At 44.6% G+C, this 16646-nt stretch overlaps 1 protein-coding gene across 2 annotated transcripts; it reads right to left on the bottom strand.

The window, feature by feature from the left end:
• Window positions 1-374: 374 nt before the first annotated feature.
• Window positions 375-14665, bottom strand: KCTD17 (potassium channel tetramerization domain containing 17). 2 transcript variants are annotated; one of them, XM_066633850.1, is made up of 6 exons: window positions 14441-14665; window positions 12000-12108; window positions 7734-7825; window positions 6741-6836; window positions 4181-4306; window positions 375-3057 (listed from the first exon to the last, which is right to left on the bottom strand). In XM_066633850.1, the coding sequence occupies exons 1-6, from the start codon at window positions 14663-14665 to the stop codon at window positions 2881-2883; spliced, it is 825 nt and encodes a 274-aa protein (XP_066489947.1). In that variant the 3' UTR covers window positions 375-2880. The 2 variants fall into 2 exon arrangements, with proteins under 2 accessions (XP_066489947.1, XP_066489948.1); XM_066633851.1 differs by having other exon boundaries at window positions 14555-14660.
• Window positions 14666-16646: the final 1981 nt, after the last annotated feature.

Genomic DNA, 16646 nt, shown 5'->3' with positions numbered 1-16646 from the left:
GTGATCCCTAAACCCTTCCCCCAAATGACACTTCCTAGGTCAGCTGGTGTTGCGAACCATGACTGTTAGCCAGGATTGAAACTGGTTTAAAATGTGTAGTGCAGACATGTGTATAGTTAAAATGATAGTTAGGATCCCTCCCATCCAACAAACCTGGAGTGGAGTAGGGGGAGGAAAGAGAGAAAAGGCACTCTGTGGCTGTTGTGCTTTGTTCTGCCCAGTAGGGGTCGCTGTGATAACATGGAAGTCCAACTCTGGGAATAGAGGAGGGTGTGACTCACCGCCAGGATCAGTCACAGAGCAATGACAGAAGTTATGACCCCAAACATAGTTTGTCAAAAAACAAAATGCAACAAGCAAGAGGTGTGGTGGAAAAGGGGAAAAATGCAATATTAACCCAACCCAGGTTGTGTTTTATTTTTTAAAAGTACAGTACAAAAATAAAGCTTTAGAAATTAAAATCAAACATATTGATCATCATCAGCATCACACCCTGAGACATCTGGTTTGTAACAGCTTAGAGTGATGAGAACAAAGCCCCCCCCCCCAAAAAAAAATCAAGGTACAAGGGAAAAAAGTACTAAGACAACTTCAGAGAATGCAGAAAAGGGGAAAAGGGGAAGAACAACGGATAAAGAAAAAAAAAAAACATTTCTGAATACTTGATGGGGCTATAGGACATGCCAAATGCAGCTGATTTGTCCTGCACAGTGGTGAAAAGAGAGACCTACCTGCAACTCCCAGAACCAAATCCTCCAACCTCTTGTTGCAGATGACATGGAAGACTTGGAAAGCACTTGAGTCTCAGTAACACCCCAAAACTTTCTTCATAATAGAAAACAGAGCCCTACCCCACTCACATCTCCACTTCTCCTGCTAAATGGGCAAGTGCACAGTGGCGGCTCTCGTATTTAGCAGGGGAAAAGTAACTGTCTCTCTTCATGTTAGCACAGCATTCCTCCAGTGGTTGTTGCTGATGTCTCTCTTGTGCTTCTTCTCAGACTGTGACCCTCTCCGAGACAGAGGACCAGTTTCTCATTCATTTTGTTTGGTAAACCACCTGGAGAACACTGGTTGAAATTGCTGTGTGGCTTTTGAGGGAATGGGTCACATGTGCAGGAAGCAATATTATTTCCTGCTTCTCTAAGCCAACTCAGTCAGACCATTGGGTTTTGTTCAGACAAAAAGGGCAGACACAGACCTTTGCATGCAAAGGACAAGCAGCTCCTCATCTTCCAAGATGAGGCCCGTGTTTCCAAGAAGAGACCTTGTGTGATCATGCTGAAGAGCAGTGGCGTCACAATGGGGGTGTGGCTGGCGCGGGCAGCATCAGGTGTCACTCTCAGGACAGGGTAACATCACACCGCCTGAGCTTTTGTTTGGCAATCTTTGGCCCTCACTGGGCCCTGCTGACTCATGCTCTTGCCGACAATCATGTTTGTGCCACTTGCCGGTGAGAACATAAAGCAACTGGGACCGGAGAGGGCTGGAGATCACCGAACTGAGGCGGTCAAGAGGTGGGCTTATCACAATAAAGGCAATGCGATAGGCTGCCAGGTCAGGAGAGATGCAATTACATAATTATGTCACCTCCAAAGTTCTAGAATGCTGAGCTCATGCAGGCTGCATTGGGTGACACATGCCCTCGGGACACCACTGCTGAAGAGGACTGCTATGCTCCCTTACAACTCCAGTCAAAAGCAATGCTCTTAAATGCACTTCTCTGTAATGGATTGTGGCCAACATCTGGACACCATCACAGAATTTGGCTTCTTGAGAATCCCAATTAAGTTTCCAGTTTTCAGGGTTCCATGGGAGAAAAAAAATGGAGAGACAAAAGTCAGACCGTGGCTCTGCAAGGTAAATAACCAAGGTGTCAGGGAGGGGTGAGTATGTGACAGATGTTCTACGACGCTCTGCACAGTTCTTTGACACCCCCCAACAGCTCATGTTCTTCACCATCACTACCTAGAGTTTCTCCAGACTACACTCTTCCCTTATTCCTAAACCCCACAACCAATTTGTGCAAATTGCAGAAATGTAGTTCTGCATAATTCAGTCTAAGCACAAAAATGGGAGGGTTTTGGGGGGGGGGGGCTTTTGGGGGGGTATATCTAACAGGGGAGAGGCTGCAGCTACTGAAAGAATGCAAAGCACATGCTTTGCCTATAAAAGGTCCCAAGCTCGATCTCTGGCCTTGCCAGTGAAAAAGATCTCAAAGACTTGACTGAGAAAGACTTCTGTCTGAGAGCTTCTACCAGTCAGAACAGGTTGAACTGGCCTAGACAGACTAACCCCCTATCAAGGCAGCTTCATGTGTCAGCAGGTGCCCCTTCACGGTCATCGCCTTCTGCTCCACAATCCTCCATCCTAGAACTGTGAGGGTCACCCTCAAAGACACATCCACAGCAAGATTTTACTCGATGTTCCCTAGGAGTGCTCCAGCCCCCCCAAATCTGAGAGGGCAGACCAGGCTACAAAACAAGACTCCTGGTACAGGGAGTGAAAAGGAGGCTGGAGCTCCGGCTCCTAAGAAGGTGGGGTGTGAAGAAATAAGATATCATTCAGCAAGGGAAGGGGGAGCATGGTGGAAAGAGCAGATGTGGTGAAAGGAATCCCAAAGCCAGGAGGAGATCAGGAGAGGAGCTGCAGAATCTAGATCTAGAGACCTGCTACATATTAAGCATCAAAAAATAGCTTACATCTCAATGCAGCCCCCAACAACAAATCCTCCCCATCTCTCACTGAGCCCTTGGCTCCTGGTATATTGCTTTCTCCTTGCATGGGCATTCCATCACTTTCTTGCTTCCCTGCCACCAGCTCCTACTGGAAGGAAGCTGATGGCTTCAGGCTTGGTTTGGTCGGTCGCCATCTTGAACCTCAGAGATCTGCTGCCCCTTTCTCCTCCTCTGCATCTTCTGCTGCCTCGGCCTCCTCCTCCTCCTCCTCCTGTGCCTCTTCCGCCGTCTCCTCTTCCCGCTCTTGTTCTTCCTGCTCCTGCCGTTGCTCCTGCTCCTGTTCATTCTGCTCTTCCTGCTCCAGATTCTCCTCTGTGCTCTACATCCCAGCATGCAGTAAAAAAAGGAAGTAAGAGAAGACACACTTGCAAGAGCAGCCCTGGCGATTCTAGTTCACCCAGAAGAACATGCTAGCAAGTGGATAGATCTGGGAAAACTGAAGATGACCCAGGAGGCATTAACTGTGGGTCCAACTCCGTTGTAACCCACAGCTTTGTTTTATCTCTTTGAATCGAGAACATGTGCTGGTTATTTGCTATGACTCAACATACCATCTTAAGCCTGGGATTCCCAATCATTCCTGCTTGGCTAAACAATACAGAAGGCATTTGGATAATCTTGGCTGCTTCCTTTGATGAATAATCAATTTTTTGCCATTTTTAAATACTGTCAGATGGACTCATGCAAGAAGTTGCTTGAAAGTAGAAAGCCAATTCAAGGAAGGCAGTCATTTTTTACCACCAAAAGGCACCCAAGAAAAAATAATCACATTCTGGAGCACAAACAAAAATCTCATTGAATTTGTTTTAGGATAAGATTATTGTTCAGTAGTTCCATTTACGCAGCACTGACAACTTTCTCATCTGGACACTAATGCCCAGGTACCCTATAGAGTCCGTGTTGATGGGAATATCTGAGATGGTGTTTAGGTACTGTTGTACTACTGGAGAAATATGAAAGCAAAATTGTTCTGATTTTGTTTGGCTTATCTGTAGTTCAGCTCCCTCTCCAAATTCTGCAACTATTTTGGATGTCTGACAGTTTGCATTTCAAGGCGAGCTCGGTGCACTGTGTATGCTGTGAAGTTTTCTATTAGATTCTGGTATGCCACAACTAAAGCAGTTCCAGTCCAAGTTTGGCCCAAGAGCTCTGAGCTGCCTTTTTAAATCTTTCACCTGTCCCCAGTTTTTGACTCACCAACACCAGACTGTCCATAAGCACAAGAAACTTCCAGGGATAACCATCACTTTATGGTTTTGCTTCAGCTTTTTGGGGCCAGTGGTGCCGACATGTCCCAAGAATGGGGTTTCAATTTTTGATTAATTACGTACTGGGTAAAGAAATTTTTCTTTTTGTCTGTCTGCTTCTAAGAGGTGTGCCACGTGCCAGCTGAAAAGCTGGCATTTGTGATTGACAGTTAGGATAATAATAATAGCTCTCACCTTGGTTTTCCGACTGGACTCAGCACACAAGCCATTCGGCGAGCTGCACAGCTCCTTCGAAACCACACACAGGAACTCTGATTGGTCCTCATTCCCATAATTATAGGAAGACCCGATATTCACCAGCTGGGAATTACAAAGAAAGGAATACTCTTGACTGTAATGTAAAATTAGGTGTTCTCTTCGTGCACTACTGTTCTTTGGGAATTACAAAGAAAGGAATACTCTTGACTGTAATGTAAAATTAGGTGTTCTTCGTGCACTACTCCAATTTGCTTCTTTTGCAGAATTTTGTTTATTTTTAACTAGGAGCTGGGCTATAATCGAAGGATGGGACAGTAGCTTCTTTTGGGATAGGAGATCATGTTCATACCACTTGACCCCCCAAAATATGCCTGCTGAAGTTTGTGGAAGACGTTATTTCTCAGAAATATTCTCAGAAATATTCAGGGGGCAGCAAAAACAACAAAGAGATAACCAACAACAAAGCCACAAGATGTTTTGTTATTTGTTCGGAACCAAGGTTAAAGCTTAATTGTACCAGCAAGAGTGTCACATGCCACATATGGGAAAGGGTAAAAAGACTTAAAAGAGAGCAAAAGTGGCTTTCTAAAGCAGGGATGTCAAACTTGTTTCATACAGAGGGCCGAAATTAGCATTCATGGTGCCTTCTGAGAGTCAGAAATGACATCATTAGGCAGGAAGTGACATCATTAAGCAGAGGATGGCCAGAAATAAGAAGTTTGTTCTCACATAGAATCTCATTAGCTGTAAATGGCAGAAGAGAAAATGTGCAAATCTTGCCTGTATTTTCAAGATATAAGACAGTCCAATTATCAAGCTGGGTGAGCCCAAATATAATGGTGGCTTGATAATGACTTCCAGGGGCTGCATTTTGCCCATGGGCCTTATGTTTGACACCCCTGTTCTAAATTAATTGCACTTCATCAAATTAATCCATCTGCAATTGATTGTAGCTCATCAAAGCTGTACCTCAATTTTTTTTCAGATTGTGAAGTACGGTCTTAGGTAATAGTACATATGACAAACTCATTCTCAATAACAGATTGTAAAAACACAGTTTGGCTTGATCTCGTTTAAGACTTACATGATGCTATTAATTACAAGAATTTATTTTGTTTGCTCTATTTATATCTGTGGCATTTATATCTGAAGTACTTATTTGTCTACATTTTGCAAATCAACATCATTCCACAACATGGGGATGGGAGGGCGTGAAAGCAGGGGAATTTGGAATGGCAGAGAAGATGCACGGACAAGCAAAAACATCCACCGTACATCATTTTCCGTGGTGGTGGCAGCCTTGACAACCATGAATAGTGCTCTTCAAGTACCTGAAGGGCTGTCAACTGGAAGAAGGGACAAATTTGTTCTCAATTGCCTCTGAGAGCAGAACTAGATCATGGGTACAAACTGCAAGAGAGGAGAATCTGATTGGACATCAGGAAGAAATTCTTGATGGTAAGAGTGGTTTGGCAGTGGAACAGATTGCCGAGGGAGCTGGTGGATTCTCCCTCTGATCTTCAAGTAGAGGCTCAACAGGTATCTGCTGCAGATGCTCCAGGAGGATTTCTTACTAGATGACCTTGTAGTTTCCGTCCAACTCTATGATTCCATGAATGTAATCCCCATTCCACTGAATAACAGTTCCAGGCAACCTAAACTGTGATATGGGTGGGGTGACTACAGTCCCCTGTTTTGGCCCTGGAGGGCCATGGAATGGCAGCTTTAGGTTCCTCTAGCCTGCTGACTCCATTTTAAAGAGTACCATTTTAGTATTTTTGCTGGCAATGAGAAGCCCAAGCCAAGGAGCTCCTGCCATCAGCTCCTGAGGAGACACCAAGAGCCTGTTGGAGCAGCCCATTCCCCATTTCCATGGGACTATCAAAGGCCTATCTGCTCTCAGGGAAGGCAAAAGAGGCCCAGATCAAGGAGCTCACACCACCAGCTCCTATAGAGAACAGCACTGCCTGAGGGAACTGTTAGGACAGCACTTCCCCAGCCCACCTTCCCCCGGGGTAGTTTCAGATCCACATCCCATGATCCTTTTCGTGAGAGCAAAGTGCTTATTTCTGGCCATCGGCTGCTTTATGATGTCACTTCTGGCCCTCAGCAGACACCACAAATGCTAACTTCACCCTCTGTATGAAACAAGTTTCATATCCCTGGTGTAGTGATTTGGGAATTAATCCGGAAGATCCAGATTCAAATTAGCCATATAGCTTCCTGAGTGGCCTTGGGTTAGTTACTATCTCTCAGCCTTGCCTACCTCACAGGGTTGTTGTAAGGACAAAAGGAGAGGAGGAGCTGTGTACATCACCCTGAGCTCCTTGGAGGAAGGGCAGGATCAAAATGTGAAAAAATAAATAAAAATTCTTCCTGTCTTCCCACTCAAGTCTACAATTCTGAGTCACTTTAAAAAACAAAAGGCAATAAACAAAGGTAAGCAAAGACTTTTGGGACTCTATAAAAGTGATCAAGACCAAACATCTTTGGTATTTGGGGAGGAGAATACGACAGCCTGTCCTGCCCCACGAACCTGTTCAAAGCGCCAGCCGTCTGACATCGTCGAAACCATTTGTGTGAGCTCTTCTTCCTGACACTGCAGTACTCTGTACACGTGCTTCGGAGGTAGCTAGGAGGAATAGGACAGGAGTGTAAGAGGAGTGCGGGACCCTTCCTCCCAGGTAGAATCTCCATTAAGGACATAGCTGTTGCCTGCTCTCAACATCAAGCAGTGCCAGATCACATTTTTAGGGGTGGGGGAAAGCAGCTAAATATTACACCAAGTCAAATACCTGCATAGAGAAATAAAAATATAGAGATACACTGTAGGGACAATTGCTGGCTCATTGTTAGGATGTTTTTTGTTTTGGGTTGCTTTTTCTTCCCCTAGCTGGGGCTTAAGCTCAACATCATTCTCGAGCCTTCCACTCCATTTCAGTTGCCAACTCCCAATCCAAAGACTTCCCTGCCTTTCACAGCAAGGTTGCACAACAGCAAAACGCTCAGCCAACACAAGGGGTTCAGAAAGTGTGCCCTCTCCTTATCTCGTTGCTATTAAAAGTACAAGAACCCCTTTAGAAAGCAGGGGCTGGCAACACTCCCATTCCACTGAGGGTTCACAGACTCCCACTCCCTACCCCCACCCCAACAAAGCCAAATCTTCTCTGTACACCCCTTCCCACATCCCCGAGCCTTGCAAAGTGGTACAAGCTCAGAGAGAGGGCCCCTTCCAGCAATGATTCTTTCTTCTTATTTATTTTGAAGCTTCCCTTGCCATTAAAATTGCATTCTGATATTTAGAGGAGTGAACGCTTAAAAGTGAAACCAGGCGACCTTCATTTGTTTCCTTCGCGAGAGATGGAAAAAAACTGGCCCACTTTCGCAAGACTTCTTGCACACGGATCCTTGCAACAATTGTGATGCTATGCCATTGGAAAGGCCCATTCCCCCAGGTTTACACACAAATTCCCTCTGCTGATATCCTCTTTTTCTCAAATAGGCCTTCTGTAGCCGCATCTCAGCACACCTGTGTTACAGTGTAGTCCTTTTCCTCCAGCCTGTCCTTTATTAGTCTGATGAGTGAGCCAATGTTGTAGAATTCGGCTTCTTCCAGGACCCCTAAAAACTCAAACAGAGATATCAGATGAAGCAGCACTCTGTCTTGTGAGCCACATTTGGCACCAACTCTTGATAAAAATATCAAAACTTTGGCTAGAGCATAATTTTCGATAACAGGAGCTTTTATGTTCAGCAACTTGAGCAAATCCAAATAATTGTGTGCTATAATGCTTAAGATAACAAGATCAAATTTTTGAAACACAACCAGCTATAAGCAGGACTTGGGGGGGGGGGAGTTGGATTCTTGAGTCTACTTATTAGGAAGTACGTCCCACAGAACTCACTCCACACTCTGTCTAACAACAGAAAGTGGTGCAGTACAGCGGCTAGCAGACTGAGGTATGATTCAGGACATCCCCAGTTCAAATCTCCCCTTTCCCATGAACTCATTAGATGGTTTTATGCAAGCCACTCCCTCTCACTTTCAGCCCCCAACCTGCAATAGAGGGATCTTATGTACAACCAGAGAACACACTTTGAACCTTTGAAAGCACTATTCAGATGGGAAGCACTATAATTAAAATAAAACCACAGAATGTAGTGATGTGCACAGAAATCTGGCTTCCTGAAAAATCACAGCATACTTGTTCTTTCTCCCTCCCCCCCCCACCCAAAAAAAAAAAAATAACCAGGTTTCTAGCCCTTGTGAAGATATGCTTGAATGTGTATAGGCAATGGTGGCTGAAAGCCAAAGCGTTGGTTGAATAAAATTTCCAGAAGGTCAGGGGGGATGACTTCAGTGACTCACACATCTCCTTCCTTCCGCAGAAGCAGAGTTATGCATGCTTATAAATGCACTGAATGCAATGGATGCAGTCTCTGTGCAAGGAGACAGAATAGATGACCTTCAGATACATTAAGCAAGCTTTGCTGTTCAGTGGTTCTGCCAATCCTAACCCATTTTCCAGCACCGACATAAAGGCAATGCAGCTTCAAGGTAAGGGAACAAACATTCCCTTACTTTGAGGAGGCCTCCATGAGCACCACCCAAGTGCCGGATGCAGCACATGTCCCATTGGCACCGCTATATCAGTGCTGAAATGTTGGTTAGGATTTGGACCTAAGGGCCCAATCCTATCCAAATTTCTAGCACTGATGCAGCCACAAGGTAAGGGAACAAATGTTCCCTTACATTGAGGGAGCCTCCATGACTACCCCCCTCTCTCCCCCCCTCCGCCCACTGCAGGATGCAGTGCACACCCCATTGGCATGGCTGCACCAGCCTTGGAAAGTTGGATAGTACTGGGGCCTAAATTAGATTTAATTGATGGGAAACAGATATAAAGGCTTTTCAGTAGAGGTGTCACATTTCCACCTCCCCCAAGGAATTCCATCTAGCCCTCTCCTTGTCAGTTTTTAAAAAGAACCTGAAGACATTTTTATTTCACAAGGTATCGGTTGGCAGATTGTATCCTGTGCTGACATGATGGTTTGTCAAGCTTTTGATTTCTGTGCTTTTATCATGTTCTTGTTCATGCTTTTAAGTGTGCTTTTGTGAGCCACATTGTGACAATTTTATTTTTAAAAGGCAGGATAGATAATATATAAAATAGAACAACATACGCTGGGTCCCTGAGTTATGGACATCCAAGTTACAGACATCTGTATGATGGATGGCTGTGTTGACAATTCCATGCAGATGCAGCCCATCCCTTGTGGAACTTTTGCGCTGGTGTAACAGTGCTGGGCTGTGTTCTGACTTCCAGACAGACCTCCAGAACAGATCCAGTATGCATGTTGGAAAGGTAGGGCCCGATCCTATTCAATTTTCCAGCATCAATGCAGCCGCAATCCAGCCCACAGGTAAGGGAACAAATGTTCCCTTTTGTTCCCAGAATGCAGTGTGCAACCCATTGGCCTGGCTGCGTCAGTGCTGGAAAGTTGCTTAGGATTGAGCCCTTAGTGTAGGTGCCTCTTGGGCTAAAGGATATTATCACGCACAATAGACACTATCTCCTTGCAGTCTCATCTATAACCCGCCCCAAGGCTTTCTGATAGTTAACCTAGGTTAGCGTTTCTCAAAGTTTGTCCCCCACTGTACCACTGTGTATGCTCCATCTATTCAAAGTACCACCAAAAGAAACTGGCAATGATGTCACTGCCAGTTCTTTCTGGATTGAAAGGCCAGGTGCAATGCGATGAACACCAGTAAGAGGCTCAGGGTGGGCTTTTCAGAGTACACAAAAAGTGCATGCTAAATCTCTGCCAGCTGAGCTGAGTCTCCTACAGCAGTTTGTTGTGTTGCATTGCTGGTCTCGCTGCCAGGCAGTGGGGGTCTGGGGTCCCCCCAGACACCACCTCAAGTCCCACTGGTGGTATGAGTACCGCTGGTTGAGAAACACTGACCTAGGATGTTTTCACTCTGTTTCTGCTGGAATTTCAGCACTATCTCCCTAAAACGGTTGCAGTGACAAGACCACAGCAGCTCCTTCTTCCGTTGCCGACTGGTGACAGCCTCGGGATAATGAGCTTGGAGGTTGCTACCTGCAATGTACGCAAATAAAAATTTGCCTTCCGTTTGGTTTGCCGGTTGTTATTTGCATCCACCTCCTCTCCAGAGGTACACGTGACCTTCTCCGCAAGCAAGCAAAGGGGATAGGTATTTAATGAACCCACAGGGGAATCAGAACAACGCCTTGGAGCCAGCATGATGTTTTCACTCAGAATCCTTTCCGATAGGCCATCTTCCCTGGAAATTTGCCCTCACCATATCTCAGCCTCCTTCCATAGTGCACTGGATGAATGATCGGTGGTGAATGAATATGATCGCTAAGAGCTTGAACCCCTACCCAGGGATGGGTAGGAAACAGGCTTCCTTCTTAGCAGATGGCATATTTTATTTACTTATGCCTTTTTCCATCACTCTTCCTCCAAGTCACATACATCACTGTCCTCTCCCATTTTATTCCCACAATCACCTCGTAAGGCCGGTTAGGCTGAAAGAGACTGGCCCAAGACCACTCAGAGAGTTTCATGGCTGAATGGGGATTTGAACTCGGATCTCACTGGTCCTAGTCCAACACTCCATAAATATAAAAAAAGGACAGAAGGAGGGAACTCAAAGAGCTGGACAAAGGAGCAGAGGTCACAGATACCATCCAAAGGAAAAAAAGAGCCAGTTCTGGAGGGGAAGGAATGAGAGATGGAGTTGTCCATCTGCCTGTGGCAGAATAAGGCTCCAATCCTAACCGCACTTTCCTGAGAGTAAACCCCATTGAACAAAATAGGACTTACTTCTGAGTAGACCTGGTTAGGATTGTGCCCTAAGCTGCCTAAGAGACGGAGCGCATGGCGGGGGGGGAGGAGGAGGAGAGGGGAACAAGTGTTAGGGTGGAGAAGGTCAGTCAGCGAGTCGGGGGAAAAGGAAAAACAGAGGGGGCGAGTCAGAGAGAGAAAGAGGAAGCAAAACTAGAGAGGGGAGAAGGCCAGAAAGAGAAAGAGAGGGGTTAAAAAACTGTGAGATACAGGAAACTGGATGGGCCCTTGGCCTGATCCAGCAAGGATCTTCTTACGTTCTTAAGTAGGGGAGAGAGAGAGAGAGAGAGAGAGAGAGAGAGAGAGAGAGAGAGAGAGAGAGAGAGAGCGCCCAGGGAGAATGATGTATGCCGGATACTGTGAACATCTGAACATGTTGTGTAAGTTCCAATTAGTGCATGCAGCTGCCTTCAACCAAGTCAGATCATTGATCCATCAGACTGCGTAATGGCTACATAAGTGGTAGCAACTCCCCAGGGTTTCAGATAGATGTGGACAGTACTCCTAATGGAACTTTAGTACTCAAACCAGAGTTCCTTGTTGCAGAGAAAATATGATTCCAATCCAGTTGTGTAGGGTGTTGAGTGCTTTGCAGAAGGTGGTTATGCAAATGTCCTCTACACCTTTGAGGTAGTGCCTAAAGCCTGGGGCACACTGGAGATGTGTGGCACATTTCCCATCACATGTCTTCATTATTTTAGGAGCTCTTAGGATACATTTTTTAAATATTTCAAGACGAAAGTATCAACAGACAACCAATGTCTGCCACTAAGTCCAGTAATTTTGCCAAGTGTCTGCTGTGAAACACAGAGGTGCCTATCCCTGGTGCAGGCACCCAAGTCGTTCCACTATCAATCCGTGTAGTACCAAGAAGTTCTATGTAACTGGGTACTGTAACTTCACCAATCTGAAGACTTACCTTCTTCAGCCATGTCTTTATCCAGGACTAACTTGCCATGTCGGAGGAAATTCAGAATGGGTCCAAAGTAAGTGGGGTCCCGATCTATGAGATATGCACCAGTCTCATCCTACCAAAAAAAAATGCAAAAAGCAAGTTGGGGCAATTGTGGTTGCAACTACACAACATCAGCATATTTACAAACTAGTGGCAACTATTTGTCTTTTAGATGCCCTCTGCCATCCACTGCTGGGATGTCATAGAAAGCCTACAAACATTCTAACTCTGGGGGAAGAAGGAGAAATCACGAACTGAAGGAAGCAAAATATTGGCTTGAGTGTTGGGAGAAAAGCTTCATACTGAGTTTAGAGTCTAGGCGAGGGGATGTCAGGCAGGGGCTAGAAAGAATTAATTTGGAAAGCATTTGGGTTAAAAGAAACCCTTACATACCACCTAAGGACCAGAAGACTTTATGCTAGTGGTTTCCAAACTGTGAGTTGGGACCCACTGGTGGGTTGCAATCTAGTGAGTTGTCAAAGCGTAATGGAAAGGTCAGATAATTAATTGCCTCAAGCCCTGAGGCCATTGAAAAATCAGATACTATATCTGCTAATTACCCTATGTGCAAATATGTATGTAAATAGAGAGATAAAGTTTTGAGGATATTATTATTTATTTTAATAAATAAAATATTATTTCTTCCTAGATTGTTTTTTAAGTCCAGTAAACCTGGGTGGGTCCTGATAGAGTGTTGTTTTTAAAAAAGTAGGTCCTATTGCTAAAAAGTTGAGAACTGCTTTGTGCCATTGACTAAAAGAGTTGTGAAGTGAATAAAGATGGTTGACATCCCCATCAGGGGATGGACAGAGTGGATAGAGAGATGCTCGTTACACTCTCACATAACACCAGAACCAGAGGACATCCACTAAAATTGAGTGTTGGGAGAGTTAGAACAGACAAAAGAAAATATTTCTTTACTCAGCATGTGGTTGGTCTGTGAAACTCCTTGCCTCAGGATGTGGTGATGGCGTCTGGCCTGGATGCCTTTAAAAGGGGATTGGACAAGATTCTGGATGAAAAATCCATTACGGGTTACAAGCCATGATGTGAATGTGCAACCTCCTGATTTTAGAAATGTGCTGTGTCAGAATGCCAGATGCAAGGGAGGGCACCAGGATGAGATCTCTTGTTATCTGGTGTTCTCCCTGGGGCATTTGGTGGGCCGCTGTGAAATACAGGAAGCTGGACTAAATGGGCCTATGACCTGATCCAGTGGGGCTGTTCTTATGTTCTTATGACTTTCCCATTAAAAACAGCCAGCCAAATCTTTGGCTGTGATCTTGGCCTTCGTGAGTCAAAGATCTTTGAAGTGCGTGAGCACCTATGTCTGAAGCTACGGTTTTTGAAAACTGATTCTAAAGTGAGCATACACTGCATTCTGTCTCCCAATGGCCAAATATATCTTAAACACCTGACTAATATCATTACCAGTGCTTCAAAAACCAAGACTAATATTTGACTTCAACACTCCATCCTTGGTGCAGGGGGTACCTAAGTCTGTAGAAATAAGTCTGAGGGAGAGTCAGAATACTCCATGTTTTCTGTTAGGGCTCACAGGGCAAACAAGCAGCATGGATGATGCCGGAGGGAAAACAAGTAAGGGCACCTCTTTGGTGAGCTTTTCCACCTACCCGCTTTACCAGGAAGTTGGATGCTTCTGAAATAGCAGAGAGCCAAACAGCAAAATTGCCTCCCTTGGGGTAATTTACCATCACACATCACGTGACCCTGGCGTACAAAGCAGTGGGGATGCTGCGGTTGCCCCAGAGGCACAGCTTTTGTACAAACATGCCTTTTAAAAAAATGTGTTGGTGTTAACAGATCTGAGACCCAATCCTATCTAGTCTTCCAGCACCAATGCCACCACAATGCAGCCCTGAGGTAAGGGAACAAATGTTTCCTTACCTTGAGGAGGCCTCTATGACTGCCCCCCCCCCACTATAAGATGTAGTGTGTACCCTGTTGGCACAGCTGTATTGGAACTAGAAAGTTGGATGGGATTAGGCCCCTAGTGTGCCCCAGCTAGATCCCTTCCAGAATACAGCTCCTTCTGTAGGATTTGCCTTTTTAAGCACATGGGGTCATTGCCAGGATACCCATATATCCATTCCGCATCTCCACAATGCAAGCCAATGAATGCCCAGTGCATACCCAGATGGCACCCAGTGACCCACTCGGCTTGCAGATGTGACTTTGCAAAAGTGAGTCCTGCCAAGGAGTGCTCTTTGGCACAGGTACCCTCAAGGTGACTCCAGGGTATTCCTGATCATGTGAACACGCCCTTGGTCCTCTCCCCTTCCAGGTGTTTTAGCAGCCAAAGTTGGGAGAAGCAGAGGTAGGGATGCACCCAGGGGTGCAACACAAGCCTGATCCTTTGGAAGGGGGGCAGGTGCCCTGCTTACCCGATCCGACTGCAGCTCCTCTCCCAGACACAAGCGGCACAGGAAAGATTTCTGCTCCCTGCACAGGGTCTGCTTGGTGGTTAAGAAAATCGTGCCCCCAACATTCAGCCTCACCCATTTGCCTCTGCTGCTGCTGGGGGGTACAGGCTGCTGCTGCTGCTGGTTCTCCCATGCATAAGCTGCCCTCTGCACAGCTCGCATTTCCTCCCCTCTCTCCATCCTCATCTCCCTTTCTTTGTGCGCCTCCCTCCTACTTTCACAAACAGATGGCACTGTGCTGGCAGATGTGGAGCATTCAAAAGCATCCTGGGAGTTGTAGTTTTTCTTTTTCCAGTGCCAAAGTGCTTTATACAAGATGTGCCATTCATTCATTCATTGAATTTATACCCCACCTTTTTTTAAAAATTTATCATTTTATTTCAAAACACCAAAAATTTACAAATGCAAACTCAGAAAGTTAGAAATAGGAATTAAAATAAAAATAGAAATTAAAAAAAACAAAACAGGTATTGAAGGCTGTGTGGCAAGTGTGAAGTTCTGAATTTACATTTCTTTGTTATACCCCAACTTTCTACCCTGAGAAGGGCACTCAAATAAAATGATAAAACAATGCTAAAAACATTGATATATGATAAAAACAATTAAAACAATAATATGCAATAAACTTGGATCACCATTAATATTTGCTCATTTAAAAAAAGGAGCAGCTTCTCGTTAGCCCAGTGGTTCCTAAACATTTTAGACTGGGACCCACTTTTTTAAAAACAACACTCTATCAGGACCTACCTAGCTTTACTGGACAAACAAACAGAAATCATATTTTTGGTTTATTAATAATAGCAAATTATTAATTAATAATAAGGATGCTGTACTCCTGAAGCTGCTAGAACAGTGGTTGCCAAACTGTTTAGCACTGGAACCCACTTTTTTAAAAAAGGTACTCAATTGGAACCCAATTGGGACCACTTGGGACTCAAAAGGTACTCAATAGGTTTAAAAGACTTTTAAAAATCTAGAAAGTAATATTTTTACTCATTTACACATAATAATAATCAGAAAAAAAGATGCTCCAACATTTATTTCCCTATATTTACATATGCTTGCAGGAGCTCTTTGCATGACAATTCTGATTTTTGAAAAGTCTCAGGACTTGAGGCAATTAGTTTTCTCAGTGGTTCTCACACATTTAGGACTGGGACCCACTTTTTTGAATGAGAATCTGTCAGGGCCCACCAGAAGTGATGTCATGACCAGAAGCGACATCATCAAGTAGGAAAATTTTTGACAATCCTGGGCTGCAATCCTTCCCGCACTTACCCAGGAGTAAGTCCCATTGACTATCATTGTTAAAAGAATATACATAGTCGCTTGTTAAAACTGCAGGTCTGTAACATTTTCCAAATGAAGTCATGTAGCATGGTAGCATCGAGTTTAATATATTAAAAATAAAAAATTGAAATAAATGGGGACCCACCTGAAATTGGCTCATGACCCGACCCACAGTTTGAGAAACACTGAGTTATCTGATCTTTCAGCTTGTGTTTTCATTGGAGGCTCTGTTCAGCTGCTATGGGATGCACCAAAAATCAGGTCACGACCCATCAGTTTGGGAATCATGGTGGTAGAGACCTTACATATTGGAAACAACTCCTTACAAATTGGAAAATGTGACATTTTCATTTGGGAGTATGAAGATGACCTCATATCACAGCTTAGCATTCCAGCCATGAGCGCAGTCTCTCCATCAGGATTTGCTGCTGCTGCAATTTTCTTCTGCAAACCAGGCAAAGGTACTTGCAAAGTTGGTGTAGATTTTTTAAATATTTCAAAAACTTTTCACGACCTGCCAAAACTTGGCTCATGATCCTCTGCTGCATCCTGACCCACAGTTTGGGAAACACTGCCTTAGCCACATCCTTTGAAAAAGCAGTACCTGCAGTGATTGATTTTTGGGAATTCCAGGTATTTGCTCAGCTTAGCATGCTGAAGGACTGCAAAGTAAATACGTACACGTGTTCTCATGCCAACTTAATGCATTCCATGTTTTAAATCTGTGCACATAAAAATGAAATGCATGCATGCACATAAATTTGTGTTCGGAAATGTATGTATTACTCTTGCACCAGACGGTCAAGACCAATTACAGTTCCACGCTGTAAATACCCAAGATGGAAGACATAGATTTACAGCCCTGTGGTGCAAGAAA

Source organism: Tiliqua scincoides, chromosome 7, assembly GCF_035046505.1.
Source record: "Tiliqua scincoides isolate rTilSci1 chromosome 7, rTilSci1.hap2, whole genome shotgun sequence".
Classification (NCBI taxonomy): domain Eukaryota; kingdom Metazoa; phylum Chordata; class Lepidosauria; order Squamata; family Scincidae; genus Tiliqua; species Tiliqua scincoides.
This window is presented reverse-complemented; position numbering and strand designations above follow the sequence as displayed.